Source organism: Natator depressus, chromosome 3 (assembly GCF_965152275.1).
Source record: "Natator depressus isolate rNatDep1 chromosome 3, rNatDep2.hap1, whole genome shotgun sequence".
Lineage (NCBI taxonomy): Eukaryota > Metazoa > Chordata > Testudines > Cheloniidae > Natator > Natator depressus.
Window position 1 is genome coordinate 151,008,864 of NC_134236.1, and position 16,938 is coordinate 151,025,801.

A 16,938-nucleotide genomic window follows, 5' to 3' on the forward strand; every position below is an offset into this window, starting at 1 on the left:
GTTGAACACCCAAGGTGAAGGCAGGGGCTTTGAGAGACAGCATGGACCCTTGGATAAGGTACTAAGTTAGGAGCTCAGCAATAGGGGTTTTATTCCCAGTGCTACCAATGCCTTGTGTGACCCTGAGTACTTCACTTTCTGTGGCTATTTCCCTGACTGTATAATTATATTTATCTTCCTTTGTAAAGTGCATTGAGATCTTCTGCTGAACAGTTATGTAAAAGCTTCACCCAGCCAGTCATTCATTGTCAGGAAATGCCCAGCACAATCGTCCTTATTATCCATTCATAAACCGGACAGTTTATAATAGTAATAAAAGTTCCAGCTTATATAAAACATATGCAGATTTAATTCTATGTGGATGGTTTCAATATTAGTCACTATCAAACCTGTGTAGGGCTTCTATTTGCCTCTCTCTTCTCCACCTTCTTTTATAAATTATGCCTAATCCTTTGGCTTTTTAATGTTTTATCTGGCCTTCTTAAATTGCTTATTTTACAATGCAACACTCAAAGTGCCCTGGATGAATGATGTGGAGGGCATAATAAATAAAACTATTATTCATAATATTTATGATGGCCTCGAGGTTAGTAATTTCTTAGCCACTAGTGACTGGCAGTGTTAAGAGCTCTCAGTTTCACAATGGACTGTAAGTTCCTCCAGCTAGCCATTAGCTGCCAGGAAATGTCATTCCTATAGTCATAATATAATAAAATATTAAATAATAATAATCGCACATTTGTAACACCTTTCCAACAAAGATTGAAGTGCCTTACAAACATGAATTATGCCTCCAAGCCCTTGCCTGATATAAGTCAGTAGGTCACCCCCATTTTACAAAGAGGGAAACTAAGGGCACATAGCAGTAAAGTTATTGGCCCAGTGAGTCAGTGCCATAGCTGGGGAAAGTATGCAGGAGTCTTGACTCTGAACCCCATGCTCTACCCCTTAAACCATGTTCCTTCCCTTTATTGTTCAAATAATGACAGCCATGTGTTATGATGGTATGACTGTGGAGGGCTCATATTAAACACAACTCTACAGGACTCACAACTCAGTAAATAATGCTTGGTCCCAGCTTGCTGCTTAGCCAACACAGCCATCACTGAGAGACAAATTGAAAAATTCAGTTAGCGTTCTACATTCTAACACCTTTTTTGTGAAAGATCTAACAAGTTTGCCACTGAACGACAATTAACACATGTCCTGTTTACTGCCCCTTTCAAAGCTCTCATATTTGCCATCATCAGAAGAGGGTTTTAAGAGAAGGGATCTTCTAAGAGACAGGATTTCATGGAGAATGATACCCAGCTGACTGGAGTGGGATAGAAAGTGGTGATTATTTCAATCAGATGAAGAGTCTCTCTAACAGATTGGCGCCACATGAGTCGCTTCTCTCATTTTATGGTAATTTAGATCTTAAGATGGGAAGGAAGATGTGCAGCACTTGTGACACACTCCACCTGCTCCACTGTGGGGTTGTGCATGTGTACCTCAATGGAGCAGTCGTGCTTGTATGAAAATAAACACCACGAAAATGGTCTGATGTACAGGCACAATCTTGTCTAGCAGATTTGACAAAGAGAAGGTTTGAGAAACAGTTATGCCAATTAATGTTTCCAGATCAGGAACAGTTTTGTCTCTCATCATGGTCTGAGCCCAAGCCTGAGCCTGGGAGGTGTCACTTAGGCTGATCATGTGAAGAACTGAATTTCCCCAACTCCTATTGATTTCAGTGGCAACTGAACCCGCACAACATCTTGCAGCACTGATGCATTAGGGCCCATTCCTGCTCCCCTGGAGTTGTAAGACAAAACTCCCACTGAGTTCAATGGGAGGCTGTGATCACTTCCCTTGGAAGACTATTCCACAGTCTCACAGACTTCTGTTAATACACTTTTCCTGATATTCAACCTAAATATTATTTTTCTTCATCCCTTTATTAAACTCCTTTGTACTACTTTGAAAAATTCTCTTCTCTCCTTGTTTGTACCTTTCATACATGTGTAGATGGTTATCACCTGTTTCCCAAATGTAACCATTCCTTAGCCAAGCTATTTCAGCTCTTCCAGATTTCATTTGTTTTGGTTGCTTTTCTGTGTACTCCCAACAATTTGTCTGCATCTTACTATAAGAAAGTGCCCAGAAATGAATACAGAATTATAGCAACAACATCTTCAGAGTCTCATAAAGAGAGCTTAGTATTTTCCTTGTCCATTTCATGATGGATTCATGTATGCAGTGCCAAAATTACATCAGCTGATTTTGCTGCCATAGTGCTAAATTGCTTCCCACTAGAGTCTCCTTCAGCATCATTGCTTTCCAAGTTTTCTTTCTACCATTAAGTAGCTGTTTTTCTAATTACTTTTTCTTACATGTATTTGTTCAGGTCAAATTGCATTTTATTATTTTCTGCCATATGTCAACCCTCTGTTGGTCCCTTGTCATATTTTTTCTGCCTACCCTGATGTTTATGATCCCCGCCCCCCCCCAATTTAGTATCATGTGTGAATTTCTTCAGTTTGTTGTTTGCTATTTTCCAAATCATTATTCATGTTAAATAAGACTGGACCCAACACCTAGACACTTTTCCTCAGCTTGATACCTTATAATGACCCTTTGTTTATGAACCTTAAGCCAAACTTCAGCCTCTGCGACAATACTTATGTCCAAACCAGCTTGAATGCACTATTCGTGTAAGATGTTTGGAGAAAACGAATAAAAAATAAGTGTCCCCCTTTCTTTGTCAATTTGCTGAAACTCTCTATTTCCCTTTTTCTTTCCTAGACAGGTAGCTGTTCCCTGGCACCTGCTAGTCCATCACAGGAGAGGGAGTTCAGAAAAAAAGGTTGGGAACCACTGACCGAAAAAAAATAAAACTGGTCTTTCTTTTCCCATTGGACAGCGTATTCTGCTTCACCTCCGGTCATAGACTTTTGTGCTGAGGGGCTGAAATCCGTTAAATAACTGCAACATTGCATCCCAGCCCTTGGCTGAACCTACTGCTGAGTGAAGTGATCCATATATAGATGGTGGCAAATTGCTGGCTTTCTTTTCTTGGGGTGGGGGTTCAGGGCACCATTTCTTGCCCCTGAACTGGGGTGTTAACTGCCCCACTAGCATCCTAGAGGAGGGGAGTGGAGAGGGAGGGACCCGGGCCCGCCCTCTACTTCGGTTCCCAGCCCAGGGACCCTGGGGATAGCGGTAAACCACTAGAACTAGCGGTTCCTTTCCATGGGCTACTTCCCTCTCCTGCCCTTCAGCTTGTGGGGCTTCCTGCCCTCCCTCTGCACAAACTAGGTGTCCCTTTACCTAGGGTCTTGGTCTTCTTAGACCACCACAGCACTTCTTCAAACTCTCCTCTGCTTCCCTCCAAACTGCTCTCTACTCCCACATCAATCCACCCTGCTTCAACTCCTCTAAACTGCTCTTTGATCCAGCACCAATCCTCTCTGCTTCAACTCCTCCTCTTGTCTGATTGAAGCAGGGTTTTTTTTTATCATGTGATTGGCTTCAGGCGCTTTAATTAATTTATAGCAAACTTTCTTCCCTCTACAGGGAATAAGGCTCCCTTCTAGCCCTCTCCTGCTGCCCTCTGGTCTAGGCTTTCCTTGCTTTTTGCCCCTGCTTTCAGCTTCCCCCCTGACCGGGCCAGATGCTCTTCCCCCTTCCCGCCCTTTTTCTTTTTGTTCTTTTTCTGCTGCTGCTTGAGTGCCGGTCGGCTGCCGGCCCCCGCCCGCCCGCCCGCCCGCCCTCGGATGCTGCTACCACTCCAACTGCGGCCCCCTGAGAGAGGGAGGGCCTGCTGACCCACTCCCCGGAGGGGGGGAGTAGAGGGACCCAGCCGCTTGCTGTTTGTTTGTGGATCTGTCTCCGGCCGAGAGAGTCTCTTATCATCTGTTCCGGCATCCCTGGAATGCTGCAGCTGCAGAGAAAGCCCGGAAAAGACAGGGAACAAGCCCTCCACCAGAGGAACACTGCCCGGGTAATCTACACATCGCCGTGGAGGGGGCCTAAGACTGAGTAACTTTCGAACTGTGCTCTCATGTGGGGGGAGGCCTTGACTGTGTCTTGACTGTGTTTGTAGGGACACAGGGGGTGCGGCACGGAGCTGCCCCCGATCCATCTGTGTCCTCCCAACCCCCATACTACTATCCTCACCACTGCTCCCTCCACCGTCTTTGCTGGCTGTTTAACATCTGCCTCTGGATTCAGCTGCTTGCCCTGATTCCACCGTGTGGGCCAGAAGTACCAGCCAACCAAACAGGACTCTCTGTACGAGTGTACGTTAGTTCATGTGCTCCCCCCCCGACTTGTCCATCCCACAGCTTGTCCCTTTCTACCTGACCCCAACTCCTGTTAACCACCTGCCACCGCCCCGCTGGGGCATCGGCAATGGAGGGCACCGGGGTGACCTCCGCCACTGCCATGCCCATCGCCTCCCCAGACTCTAGGGGAGCCCCCCCAGCCGGCGGGAAGGCCAGGGCAAGAAGAAGGGGAAGGGCCCCGCTAAAACCACCAGGCCCTCCGTGGCAGGGGCCACCCCCACTGCTGCGGCCCCGCCACCGACCACGGCGTCCTTCCCCGCTGCCTCCTCCACCAGCTCTGCGGGTGTCCCTCCCTCAGCCCCCAGGATGTATGCCCGGGCGGCGGCAGCCCCCCCACCTGCCGCCTCATCATCTCTCCTGCCCACCGCCTCCGCCACCATCAATAGCGGCCGGGGCCCCTTTCCCACCATGACAAGGAAGCACGGTGTCCGATGCCTCCTGGTGCCCGCCTCGCCCCACGTGGAGACCTACGTGCGGGCGTTGGCGAGAGTGGTGGAGCCCTCGGCCATTGTGGCAGCCTCCAAAATGTACGGGAAGGTCGTCGTCTTCTTCTTAGCATTGGAGGCTGCCGCCCAGGAAGTGGTGGAGAGGGGCCTGGTGGTGGTGGGGGGGGTGTTTGTCCCCCTAGAGCCACTAGAGGACCTTGGTATCTGCCTGGTCCTGACCTCTGTCCATCTATAAAACCAGAGAGAGGAGGTTGGCCGATGGAGTTTCCTGTGACCGTGGGGCCGTTTTCTGATCCTCGGTCCGTTCACGTATCCGGGTGGAGTTCCTCTGGGCGGCATCCACCGACTCCCTTGATGCTTTTGAGGAGCGGTGGGCGCTGTCCGAGGTTCTCTGCTCGGTGTCCCCATCTGGTTCCCTTTGTTTGACCCTTTGATTGGGGGAGAGAGTAAGGGACCCCAGCCCCAGCCATTGCACCACCACCTTAGAGGGGTCCTTTCACACGTAGGTGCACATGCCCCCCCCAGATTGTCCACCCCACAGCCTGCCCCTCTTGTTGGGTGCTTTCAAAGGAGGGAATTGTTGGTGACACTGGGCGTGGCGCCAGGTAACTCGAGGGGGTGGCAGACCTTGAGAGTCGATGAAGCCCCCTCGCTCTGGGCCACCAGGTAACTCGGAAGGGTGGTAGACCACGAGAGTCGAGGAAGCCCCCCACCCTCGGCCCAGGCAAGCTTGAACACTTCCCTCCCCTGAAGCTAATGAGAAAACAATTGTGTTTGGTTGCTGTGTTACACATTGCATATGCTGTTGTTTTTATTTTGTAAGTGTGTTATGCAAATAAAAACACATTTTTTTTGCTTCAAAAAAAAAAACCACTCTCCTGCTGCCCTCTGGCTATGCTGTATCACTATATATATATATATATATATATATATATAGTGTGATACAGCATGGGTCTTGCACTATATATATATGTATACACACACTTTGTATGTTAGTTTATAAAGTTTGTTGGGCACTTTGAATGAAAAGGGCTATAGAAAGTGTTAATTATTAAGGATGCTCTTCTGAAGGTCAAGGCTGTGACACAAGGGGAGCCCTACTGGAGACCGCACACTGAACACTAGGTTCTGGTGCATTGTTATCAACTACCTTAATTTCCTGTCAGCCCAATAGCCCCCCCATCCCCCACTTACTTTACTGAGACAGAGAGGAGGAGAAGAGCTCTAATATCGGAGATTAGTATGTTCTGCTGCCGCAGTGATATACCACAGGCAACTTATTCCCATCAATTTGAAGTGGACCAATATGCTAGTTTCAACATGGATTTGTGGATATGGTGAAGCTTAAAGATCTTTAAAATAACATGGGTAGGTTAAAATTTTATTTATATAATATATATAAAAATAATTTCCCCAGACAAAATACTGCACTGAAATGGCGTTAAGATTGAGTGCACATATCGGTCACTTAAGTTTAAAAAAATTATGGGAATGTTGTAATTATCCCCAAACTGAGCATTAGAAAATTAAGTAATAATAATTAATAATGGGTAGCGGTTACATAGCATTTTTCATCAGTAGATCTCAACACAGTTTACAAAGGAAATTTGTATCATGATCTCCATTTTATTGAGGCTTGGAGAGGTTAAAGCAACTCATTCAAGTATCACAGATCTGGTCAAGCACCTCCTACGGCTGACTCACCAGATTGCTGGTTCCTCAGGTATTTTAAGCCTCTGGAGTCTAACAGAGCTCATACACTGTCAATCTCTTGGGGTCCTTAGACACACTTTCTGGGTGCAGATCCTCTATCTAGCATCCCATGCTGAGAGCAACAACCACACAGTCCCCTGCCCAACCCCTGGCACCAGTGCTGACTCCTGAGACTCCCCCATAGCTTAAACACACCCTTTCCCAGAATCCCACCAAAGGTCTGAGCCTTCTGGTTTACCTTTTCAAAGGGCCATTCAGTAGGTGTATCATATAACACACAGACACTTTGCACAGATTCTAACACACTGTTGCCCTTTAATCACACAAGGAATACATGGATCTATAAAAAAATAAACCCTACCTGAATTTCCCTGCCTCAGTTTCCTCACCACTCCAGGGCATTCTTTGGGCTTGCCTCAGATACCTTTGTATGATCCAGACCTTTCGCTCGAGTATACAGCTTGTATGCTGAAAAATAAAGCCTTGTCTCCCTCGGTCAGCTTGATTTTTCTTAGCTTGGCTAGTCCAACCCCTTTCTTCCTCTTGCCCAAACTTCTGGCTTGTCTTCCTCAGTCCTTTCCCATGAGTCCTTTTTGAACACCTGTTTTGTCATGTCTGTTGCTTTGTCTTGTTTGGGAATTTTCCACTCTCCCAATGCCAGCTCCTTGCAGAGGGAGGGGGAAAGAAGTCATTTCCCTTAGGATGCAGTTACTCTTTAGCATAACTATCGTATGGTCAAAGGACATTCATAAAGTTAAGTACTCTACATTGTCCACAATCTGGTGCGTAACTGCTACAGGCCCTGTCCACAATGGTGGATAGCACATTTACATAGGCCATTCAGTGATACAGCAAGAAATCCAAAGAGAAGTCTACCAGGTGATGTTTCCAGTTATACGAAGATCTGTACTATGAACTTCATGTAATTTTAAAAATAACTTTTAAGGACAGATTCCCCAGTATGGGCACCAAAGCTGCACAAAGCAGCCAGAGTGCACCAGCCAGTTAAGATGCATCACTAAATTGATGCAAATAGCCAAAGCATATTGGGGAATCTGGCTCTTAATTTGAAATTGTCTTATTGGTTTAGAGTGCTGTGTGAGTGAGACTGGTGCTTTATAGACGGAGAGCCCACTTTGAGTCCCAATGTTGTGGTTTAGGAGCTCATAACTATACTTCTGCCACAGCTCTCCTGGCAGTGTTGCCTCAGTGTGCAGGGGTGCTCAAGCTGCAGTGCCACAAAGAACCTGTCAAGCACCGGTTTCAGAGTAGCAGCCATGTTAGTCTGTATCCGCAAAAAGAACAGGAGTACTTGTGGCACTTTAGAGACTAACAAATTTATTTGAGCATAAGCTTTAGTGGGCTACAGCCCACTTCATCGGATGCATAGAATGGAACATATAGTACGAAGATTATATATACACACACACACACACATACAGAAAAGGTGGAGTAAGAGGCTAATTAATTTAGATGAGCTATTATCAGCAGGAGAAAAAAAACTTTTGTAGTGATAATCAAGATGGGCCATTGAGACAGTTGATAAGAAGGTCTGAGGATACTTAACATGGGGAAATAGATTCAATATGTGTAATGACCCAGCCACTCCCAGTCTCTATTCAAACCCAAGTTAATGGTATCTAGTTTGCATATTAATTTAAGTTCAGCAGTTTCTTGTTGGAGTCTGTTTTTGAAGCTTTTCTGTTGCAAAATTGCCACCTTTAAATCCATTACTGAGTGGCCAGAGAGGTTGAATTGTTCTCGTACCAGTTTTTGAATGTTATGATTCCTGATATCAGATTTCTGTCCATTTATCCTTTTGCGTAGAGACTGTCCAGTTTGACCAATGTACATGGCAGAGAGGCATATATGCCATCATGTGCCAGCAATTACATTGGTAGATGTGCAGGTGAACGAGCCCTTGATGGCATGGCTAATGTGATTAGGTCCTATGATGGTGTCACTTGAATAAATATGTGGACAGAGTAGGCATCGGGCTTTGTTGCAAGGATAGGTTCCTGGGTTAGTGTTTTTGTTTTGTGGTGTGTGGTTGCTGGAGAGTATTTGCTTCAGGTTGGGGGGCTGTCTGTAAGCGAGGACTGGTCTGTCTCCCAAGATCTGAGAGAGTGAGGGATCATTTTTCAGGATAGATTGTAGATCTTTGATGATATGCTGGAGAGGTTTAGTTGGGGGCTGAAGGTGACAGCTAGTGGTGTTCTGTTATTTTCTTTGTTGGGCCTGTCCTGTAGTAGGTGACTTCTGGGTACTCTTCTGGATCTGTCAATCTGTTTCTTCACTTCAGCAGGTGGGTATTGTAGTTTTAAGGACGCTTGATAGAGATCTTGTAGGTGTTTGTCTCTGTCTGAGGGATTGGAGCAAATGCAGTTGTATCTTAGAGCTTGGCTGTAGACAATGGATTGTGGGGTGTGTCCTGGATGGAAGCTGGAGGCATGGAGGTAAGTATAGCGATCAGTAGGCTTCCGGTATAGGGTAGTGTTTAGGTGACCATCGCTTATTAGCACAGTAGTGTCCAGGAAATGGACCGCTTGTGTGGATTGGTCTAGGCTGAGGTTGATGGTGGGATGGAAATTGTTGAAAGCATGGTGGAATTCCTCAAGGGCTTCTTTTCAATGGGTCCAGATGATGAAGATGTCATCAATGTAGCGCAAGTAGAGTAGAAGCGTTAGGGGACGAGAGCTAAGGAAGCGTTGTTCTAAGTCAGCCATAAAAATGTTGGCATACTGTGGGGCCAGGCGGGTACCCATAGCAGTGCCACTGACTTGAAGGTATATATTGTTCCCAAATGTGAAATAGTTGTGGGTGAGGACAAAGCACTGATGCCCAGACTAGTATACAGCCACCAGATCTTTAAAGAGAAGTGACATTTGGATCAGTTAAGTTGTCAGCAAGAACTCTTAACAGGTGTTCTATTTCCCGCATACCAGTCACTGCAACCAATAAAATTGTTGCATTCAAATTGGCTGTAGAGGAAAGATGGTGACTGGTTGAGTTACCTCTGATGTCAGAATGGCCCTACATAAAGTGTTACCCAAACTGTTGACCTGAGCCTGTCTGTAGCCTATATAATCATAATGATTAGATTCACCAATCTTTAATAATGTAGCGTAATTGCAATTTAATTTCTCAAAATGTAGCCTATAGATAAGATCTCAATTAATGTTAACTAGACAAAAAGTATGAAGTATTTGTGTTACTCCATTGTAAAGATAATTCAAGACAAAGAAAAGACACAGGATGATAAAATTCTTAAAGGATCCAGTTTTACCCTGTAATTTATAAACTAATGATCAGATTTACTTGTACTCAAAGAACAAGTGCTGTAAGTTTGGAGAGGATATGCTGTATTTATCATACAACATAAAAAGGTTGAATCCAACCCTGCTTTAAATGCAAAACAGAAAAACTTTAACTATGGAATTGCAACCAGCATCTCCATAATGAACTATATTAAAATTACCTTACATTGTTAATCATAATACTAATACTTTTCACTTACGTAGCACTTTTCATCCAAGGATCAAAAAGCACTTTACAGTAGTGAGTCAATATCGTTATTCCCATTTCACAGATGGAGAAACTGAGGCACACAGAGACAAGCAGGTAATCTTTAATCTTAAGGATGCAATATGCAGAAAACAAAATCATAAGTATAGACACCACAAATAATTTGTACAGTGCTACACTCTTTCAGTAGCAAATACTAAATTAATATTTATTTGTTAACAAAAATTGTGTTCCACTACAATTGAAAATTAAGAGTTATTTCTCAGAAATATCTGTTGTGGTCTTAGATTTGTATAGGTTTGTTCTTACATCACCTACATTTAGGGGCCAAATTTAATCTGATTCTGTATTTGCAAAGTACAAATGGTAGAGAGGCTAACCCCTCCGCCAGATTGGTTTAAATGTAATTTTCATTTAATTTTAGTCACCTCTGGATGGTTTAGGTGCCTTTTGGCAGAATTTGGGGTATGGAGTGGGGAAAGTTTTGAGGATGACAGATAGTCCAATGCTCCTGTCCGAGGGCAATGAAACTCACAGGAGCACGGAGAAAGGAAGGGTCCGGGTAGGATCCACACCGTGCGGAACAACGAGTCCCCAGACACACCTCTGGGGTCATTAAACCCTTGCTAAGCAGCGGGGCGTGTTGTGGGGAGGGGGTCTGGGCTGGAGCTGGGGGGTGGGAGCGACCCGAGGCAGACAAAGACCCTGGGTCTTGCGGGAAGTGGTTCAGGGGATCGATGAGAGTCAGGGTCGGGCACCCCGGGGAGCGAACCGGCCCCAGCACCGCTCGGGCACTGAGCGGGCAGCGGGCACCAGCCCAAGGTCACACACGGGGCGGGGGTGGTCCGGACGGAGAACCCAGGAGTCCGGGCCCGCAGACCCGCCTCTCAATCACGAGCCCCTCCAGGCGCACGAGGCCCCGGGCGGCGGCGGGGTCTGAGTAGGGGACGCCGGACCCACAGGGGGGATCCCGGGGCTGGATTTCACGCCGGGGGAACCTCCCGCGACGAGGCGGCTCCGTTGCCACTTCCGGGTTCCCCCTAATCGCGCATGCGCCACCCGCCAACCCTCACCCCCATCTCTCAGGCCGAGGTCCATCTTCCCGGGCCGTACCATCTCGTACATGTGGTGGGAGGGAGGCCTCTCTAGATACTTCTGTTGTCCCCGCTGCCCCTGAACCCTCTGAGGCCGGATGCGACTCGTTAGTCCTGGCTATCAGCGCCCTCAGCAGTTACCGTCTCCTGGCCCTCGCCCCTGCTTTATTCCAACCTCCCCCACCGGAGGACGATGGTGCGGGCCACTCCCACCTGAGCCAGCGGCCGGGCGATACCATCCCGCGCACTACGGGGGGAGGAGCTGGGGGTATTGTTGGGTCAGGGGGTGCGTGCGGCCCGCGGCGAGAGTAGGTTCGTCACAGCCGCCGCTGAGAGGGAGGGGCGCCGCCCGGAGCTCAGTGTCCCCCCCAGGCCTCGCCGGGCGCGGCTGCTGCTCCCGTTCCGTCCCCTCCGCTACCGCCGCAGTGGTAGCGCCCGGCTCCAGCTGACCGGCCTGGAATCCCGGCTCCGAGCCCCGGACCCTCCGCTCCTAGCGACCCCCCGCCCCGGCCCCGGCCCCGCCGGAGACTCGGACCTGCCATGGGAGACGCCGGCAGCGAGCGCAGCAAGGCGCCCAGCCTGCCGCCCCGGTGCCCCTGCGGCTTCTGGGGGTGAGTGCGGCCCGGGGAGGGGGCCGAGCGGGCGGGGTGAGGCCCGGGGGAGGAGGCCGGGCCGGGGTCTGGGCTACACCGTGGGGCTGGGCAGGACCAGAGCCGGGCCTGGTGGCTAAGGCCAGGGACGGCAGAGCCGGGTTGGGGCTGGGATTACTGGTCTCCCCTCGGGCCTGTCACGAAGGCTGCACCACCCCCCTTCCCCACCCTAGTCTGGATTGCTTCAGGGCAGGGGCGTGTGGCCCCTGCTGTGCGGGGGGGCTTCCCCTGTCAGAGGGGCCCCTCCCCCAGGCATGTGACTGTATTTGCTGCATCACAGAGGGGGTGGCTGGCTCCTGATTTACAAGTACAAGTGGCTTAGTAGGGGTGGCGACAGTCGTTAAATCATCCCAAAATATCCCATCTGTATTCTCGTTTCAAGGCATTGAATAGCTCTCTGTAGTGGGGTCCCCATCTGTGTGTGTCTGTGGCTTGTATTAGTCATCACATTATTATTATTATTTAGTCATCCCCATGTGTTACCGCCTCCCCACTCCCCCCCCACAGCTTTGACACCTTTGTCTGGGCTCCTCCATGGCCTTTAGAAATTGTAGAGAATTTCCTGAAGGGAGCAGCTTCAATGTCTCTCTCTGCTCATCCCTCCAGATGTTCTATTTAATTGATACCAACACACCTTGTTTCTGAGCCCCAGGTGGAATAATTGTGACATCAGCAAAGTGCCAGGCAGGCAACTTTCTTGAATTCTTTCAAGAATTTTGGTCTTTCATAGATATGGCTAGCATGTAACTTAGGTCCCCTTTCAGTCTGTCCTGCTTTAAGTCTGTAAAGAGCCATATACAGCCATGTATATATGATTAGCAATACAGAAGGTGTCCTGTTGCCACTTTATAAAACCTTCCCAGCAGGCCTCATGGTAGGGATGGTCCATGTCATCTGCTGGCTAATCCTGTTTTTTTAGGGAGAAAAGTCATTCCTCTGTGCTGGAGGAAAAAAACATAACTGCCCATTTGATTCTTCTTTCACTTTCCGGGCCATGCCTGGTAATGATGTTTCCATTATTGGTTTTTAGCAGATATATTGTGGCATATGGAATGTGCTGGCTGAGACATGAACAAAAAGTGTCTTTAATATGTGTGGTGAAAATGTAGGTCCCTAAAGTTCTTATTTATGGAGTGTTCAAAGGATATGTAAATGGGTAGAATTGTGGGAGTTCACCTGAGACTTATACCTGTCTATGACTGTACCTTCTTGGGATTTATATAATACAATTTAAGGTACTTTGGAGGAGCGGAGGGATGCATATTAAGAGTGATTTAGAACGGTCACTATTCAATAGGCTACATTTGATGATTTTATTGGAATGGCAGAATTCTAAATTAAATCCCATTTGTGAGTTATGATACAAGTCTGAACTTTGACAAATATGATGATTCCATTGGGAGTGAACCTACAAGGCATATTGTAAATATACAGTAAATTGTTACTTTATTTTTGATTTACTAGGCCCCTGTATTCATGCCTCATGTCTTCTATAACATGACTGAAAAAGAGTTGCCACTATTTCCATTATGATGTGCTGGCTTCTGTGATCAGTGATGATGTACAAAAGCACTGAAGGAGTTATGAAAACTTCAGCTCACAGCTCTTTTCATGCTGAACTTTGTATTGAGTTCAGTGTCCTGTGTTTGTGACATCAGTGTATTGTCATGAAAAAAATCTGGTGCCTCAAATGGTGCAATGAGGCTATGAAGAAAATGGCCCTTTAAAGATGCTGCCTATATATTGATGGATATTTCTCCTCATCACACAAACACCCATCACAATTGGGACTAATTTTCCCTCTTTTGAAGGGATGTTGTTCCAGCAGTTATTCCTCCAAGATAGGGTTGAAATACTTTGGCAGTGGAACAGTATGGAAAAGTTCCCCTTCTCTACCTGTTGTGTTGATAAACAGGGCTTCAGTTTCTCGTTCTGTCAATCTGGCACCTTTCCAGAACACAAATATACTTTATCAGAAGGAAAAAAGAAAAGAAAAGAGAAAGATTGTTTTATCAGAGGCTCAGACTTTTCCTCATTGAGTTATCAGAGGCTGACATTGTTAAGCGTCCTGTAGAGTGGCTGGCTTGTGTACATATGTAGTTCTGATCTCTGAAGACACACTTGTCCTCGTTTTCTTTGTCCTTGTTTACACTAGAAATGGTTTGCTGGTAGAACTGTACTGCTGTAGCTATGCTGGCAAGTCCTCCTAGTGGAAATGCAGCTTATCACCAGCCTTGGGAGGAATCTTGATCCTTGTACTAGTGGACAGGCAGTAAGTGGTGCACATCTCACTCTTCTCTCCGAAATCTTTGGCTGTTCAATGTTCCCCACTAGTCTAATGATCAAGATTTCTCTCAAGGCTGCCCTTGATCCTGAATCACACTTGTGGTAGAACAATGTATGCTAAGCCAATGGGCTAGTCTGGACTCCAGGAAGTTGGTCTTGGCTAAATATGAAAAGGTTGTAATTATTTTCATGTGGTGAAACATAAAAGTTCTGTGTAATGTTTAGTACTAGCTTTTGCCTAAAGTGAATGTTCTCTACAGTAATCCACAAACATTTGGCATGGTAAGAAAAATGTGAAAAGGAGCATTACAAATAAAGTAGGCCTTTCATGTAAAAATACTTGCTGTTGATCCTAGCACTAAAATCTGTCTTTAGGTGAACTACAATGTCAGGAGTTCAGGAAACACACATTTTAAAAAGTGATGTACGGGGGGGGGGGGGGGTGAGGAGGAGGGAGGATTCCATATTTTGTTCCTGATTTCTGATGCATAAAAGTCTGAAAAGTTTAAAAAACTTTTGCTTGTTTTTATATTAGAAATTTAGGTCCTGTTTAGGCTGGAAGACTCTGTGTTTACTGGACGTTTACTAGAAAACTAGTAAAATGGTGATGATACAAGATACTGCGAACTGAACAACTGAGAGGGGAAGGGATTTTTTGTCAGCCTATATGTAAAACTTTCTTTAAACATCTATTTAAGGTCAATGATTAACTTCAATTATAAATGTTAATCTTTGTTAAAGCTCACAATAACAAGCCCTGAAAGCTCCCAGAGGCCTTATAGCAAGACCTTGACATTCCTTTTTTCTAAGGGGGAAAAACAAAAAAAATACCTTTCAGTTATTCTTTATGCATCATTTAAAAAAAAAAAAAGGAACAATCCCTTTAAATCCTTTAGGTCAAGTGGAGCATTGGGTTGAACATTACATTTTAATAAATCATTTCAGGTATCCAAACAGACAGCCTAAATCTGCAAACCTAGTCTATAATAATCTCTTAGAACTTCATTTACAAAAGAATTTATGCTTCCAATATCTTCGAAATACCTTCACTATTCTTTCCTTCCATTATTATAGCATGTCATAAGCTTTGTTGAGTTTCAGGCAGTGTGAGCATTGCAACATACATTTGGGGTTTCAGTTATACTGGATTTACATTCTTTCAGTTTCTTTTTGGAATCACAGACTGCAGGTTGCATTGGTTGTTTTCTTTTAGAGCTGCAGATTTCACAAACATATATCTTATGCCATACGTACTCCAATCAAGCCATTTTTCTTGGTACCTAGAGCTGTTTTGCTCAAATTTAGGACCCAATCCTGTTATGGATATCCTGTGGGCAGATCCCAATTGACTTTGGAAGGGCTTTCTCTACACAAGGACAGGAATCCATTTGTGCAGAGCTCATTGCAGGACTGGGACCTTTGTAATTAAGCAGTCATATGCATGGGTTACTATTACAAGCTGAAATACCAGTTGGACTTATAGGAGTTGATTGTGGGGAAGGGAGACGTCAAAGAAATAACTTGACAACTTTATTTGTGCTCTAGTGAATATTTTTATTTCCTTTAAAGCCCATACCAACATTGTATGCAATGCCTTAGAACCAGAAAAGAAGGAAATATGTTAATAAGCATAAAACAAATGAATTCCATTCTCAAAATGGTGGCTGCTAGCAGGAAGTTGATTAAATACACAGTATGATTAGTTTGATCCCATCTTATTTCTGGCAACTTATAAGGTACTGTACTCCGCCAAAGCTGATGGCAATACTGCTTTGCGAACAGGCCAGCAGGGGTTCAGTAGGATGTTACCACTTATCCTGCTTCTCACTGACACTGTCTCCATCCTATACATGATGACACATTCAGCCCCAAGCTTTCTAGTGTCCTGGGAGAATCCAGAGCTTACTTCTGAATCTGAATTTTCTAGTTGTTAGTACATTACCATGCTGCTGTCACATTAACCTGGCCCTTTTGTGATTGTCTAATATAGTATGAAGCAGTTGATCAACAGAATATAAATTTCAGTTACATGATTAATTTCTGACTATGGATCACTGAAGCATTCCTTTTTTCTAATCAAATAAGTTGTTTCTTTTTTTTAAATAAAAGAAAGTCCTTTGATTTTTCACAAAGCTCTCTCTGGGCACTGATTAACTTGGAGGTTGAAGCTTTTTTTTTTCCTCTCCAAGGACCCTGGGTGATCTTTTTAAAAAGAAAAGGAGTACTTGTGGCACCTTAGAGACTAACCAATTTATTTGAGCATGAGCTTTCGTGAGCTACAGCTCACTTCATCGGATGCATCCGATGAAGTGAGCTGTAGCTCACGAAAGCTCACTTCATCGGATGCATCCGATGAAGTGAGCTGTAGCTCACGAAAGCTCATGCTCAAATAAATTGGTTAGTCTCTAAGGTGCCACAAGTACTCCTTTTCTTTTTGCGAATACAGACTAACACGGCTGTTACTCTGAACCCTTTTTAAAAATAACTTCCTAATTTCCAGAGTCCACACCTGTCCACATTCTTACCTAACTAAAGATGCCTTTGTAAGCTTCATTTTGTTTTGTACCAGAACACCACATCCTTGCCACCTAAACCAGGCTTGAATAGACAGTAGTAGAAATATACACGTTTCTGTGAAAATGCTTTTCCACTGCGACGAAGGTGGTGCAATGGATTAGTGGTGCCTTTCCTATCTGGAACCTCAAGTTCTGGAGCAAGCCATTAGAGAATGAATTGTTGATTTGTTCTAGTTCACATCAGAACTACCATACAGCTTGTTACAATTTGTGTTGACTGGAGTCTTTAGTGAAGACTGGACTAGAATGGCAGTGAATACTGTAGGTCGAAGTTGAGGTGCATTGGAGTAACTGCAGGTTGATGGTGATGCTGTGGATCA

The 16,938-nt window shown here is 45.5% G+C and overlaps 1 protein-coding gene across 2 annotated transcripts in view; it reads left to right on the forward strand.

Annotated features, from left to right (window-relative positions):
• Positions 1-11,630: 11,630 nt before the first annotated feature.
• The window catches only part of ZFAND3 (zinc finger AN1-type containing 3), a 236,682-nt gene continuing 231,374 nt past the window's right edge, over positions 11,631-16,938 (forward strand). The window contains exon 1 of one of the 2 annotated variants that reach the window (XM_074949104.1): positions 11,631-11,717. In XM_074949104.1, coding sequence (XP_074805205.1) covers positions 11,647-11,717 — 71 coding nt within the window. In that variant the 5' untranslated portion in view covers positions 11,631-11,646. The remainder of the gene's footprint in view (positions 11,718-16,938) is intronic. The other variant, XM_074949105.1, reaches the window with a different exon arrangement.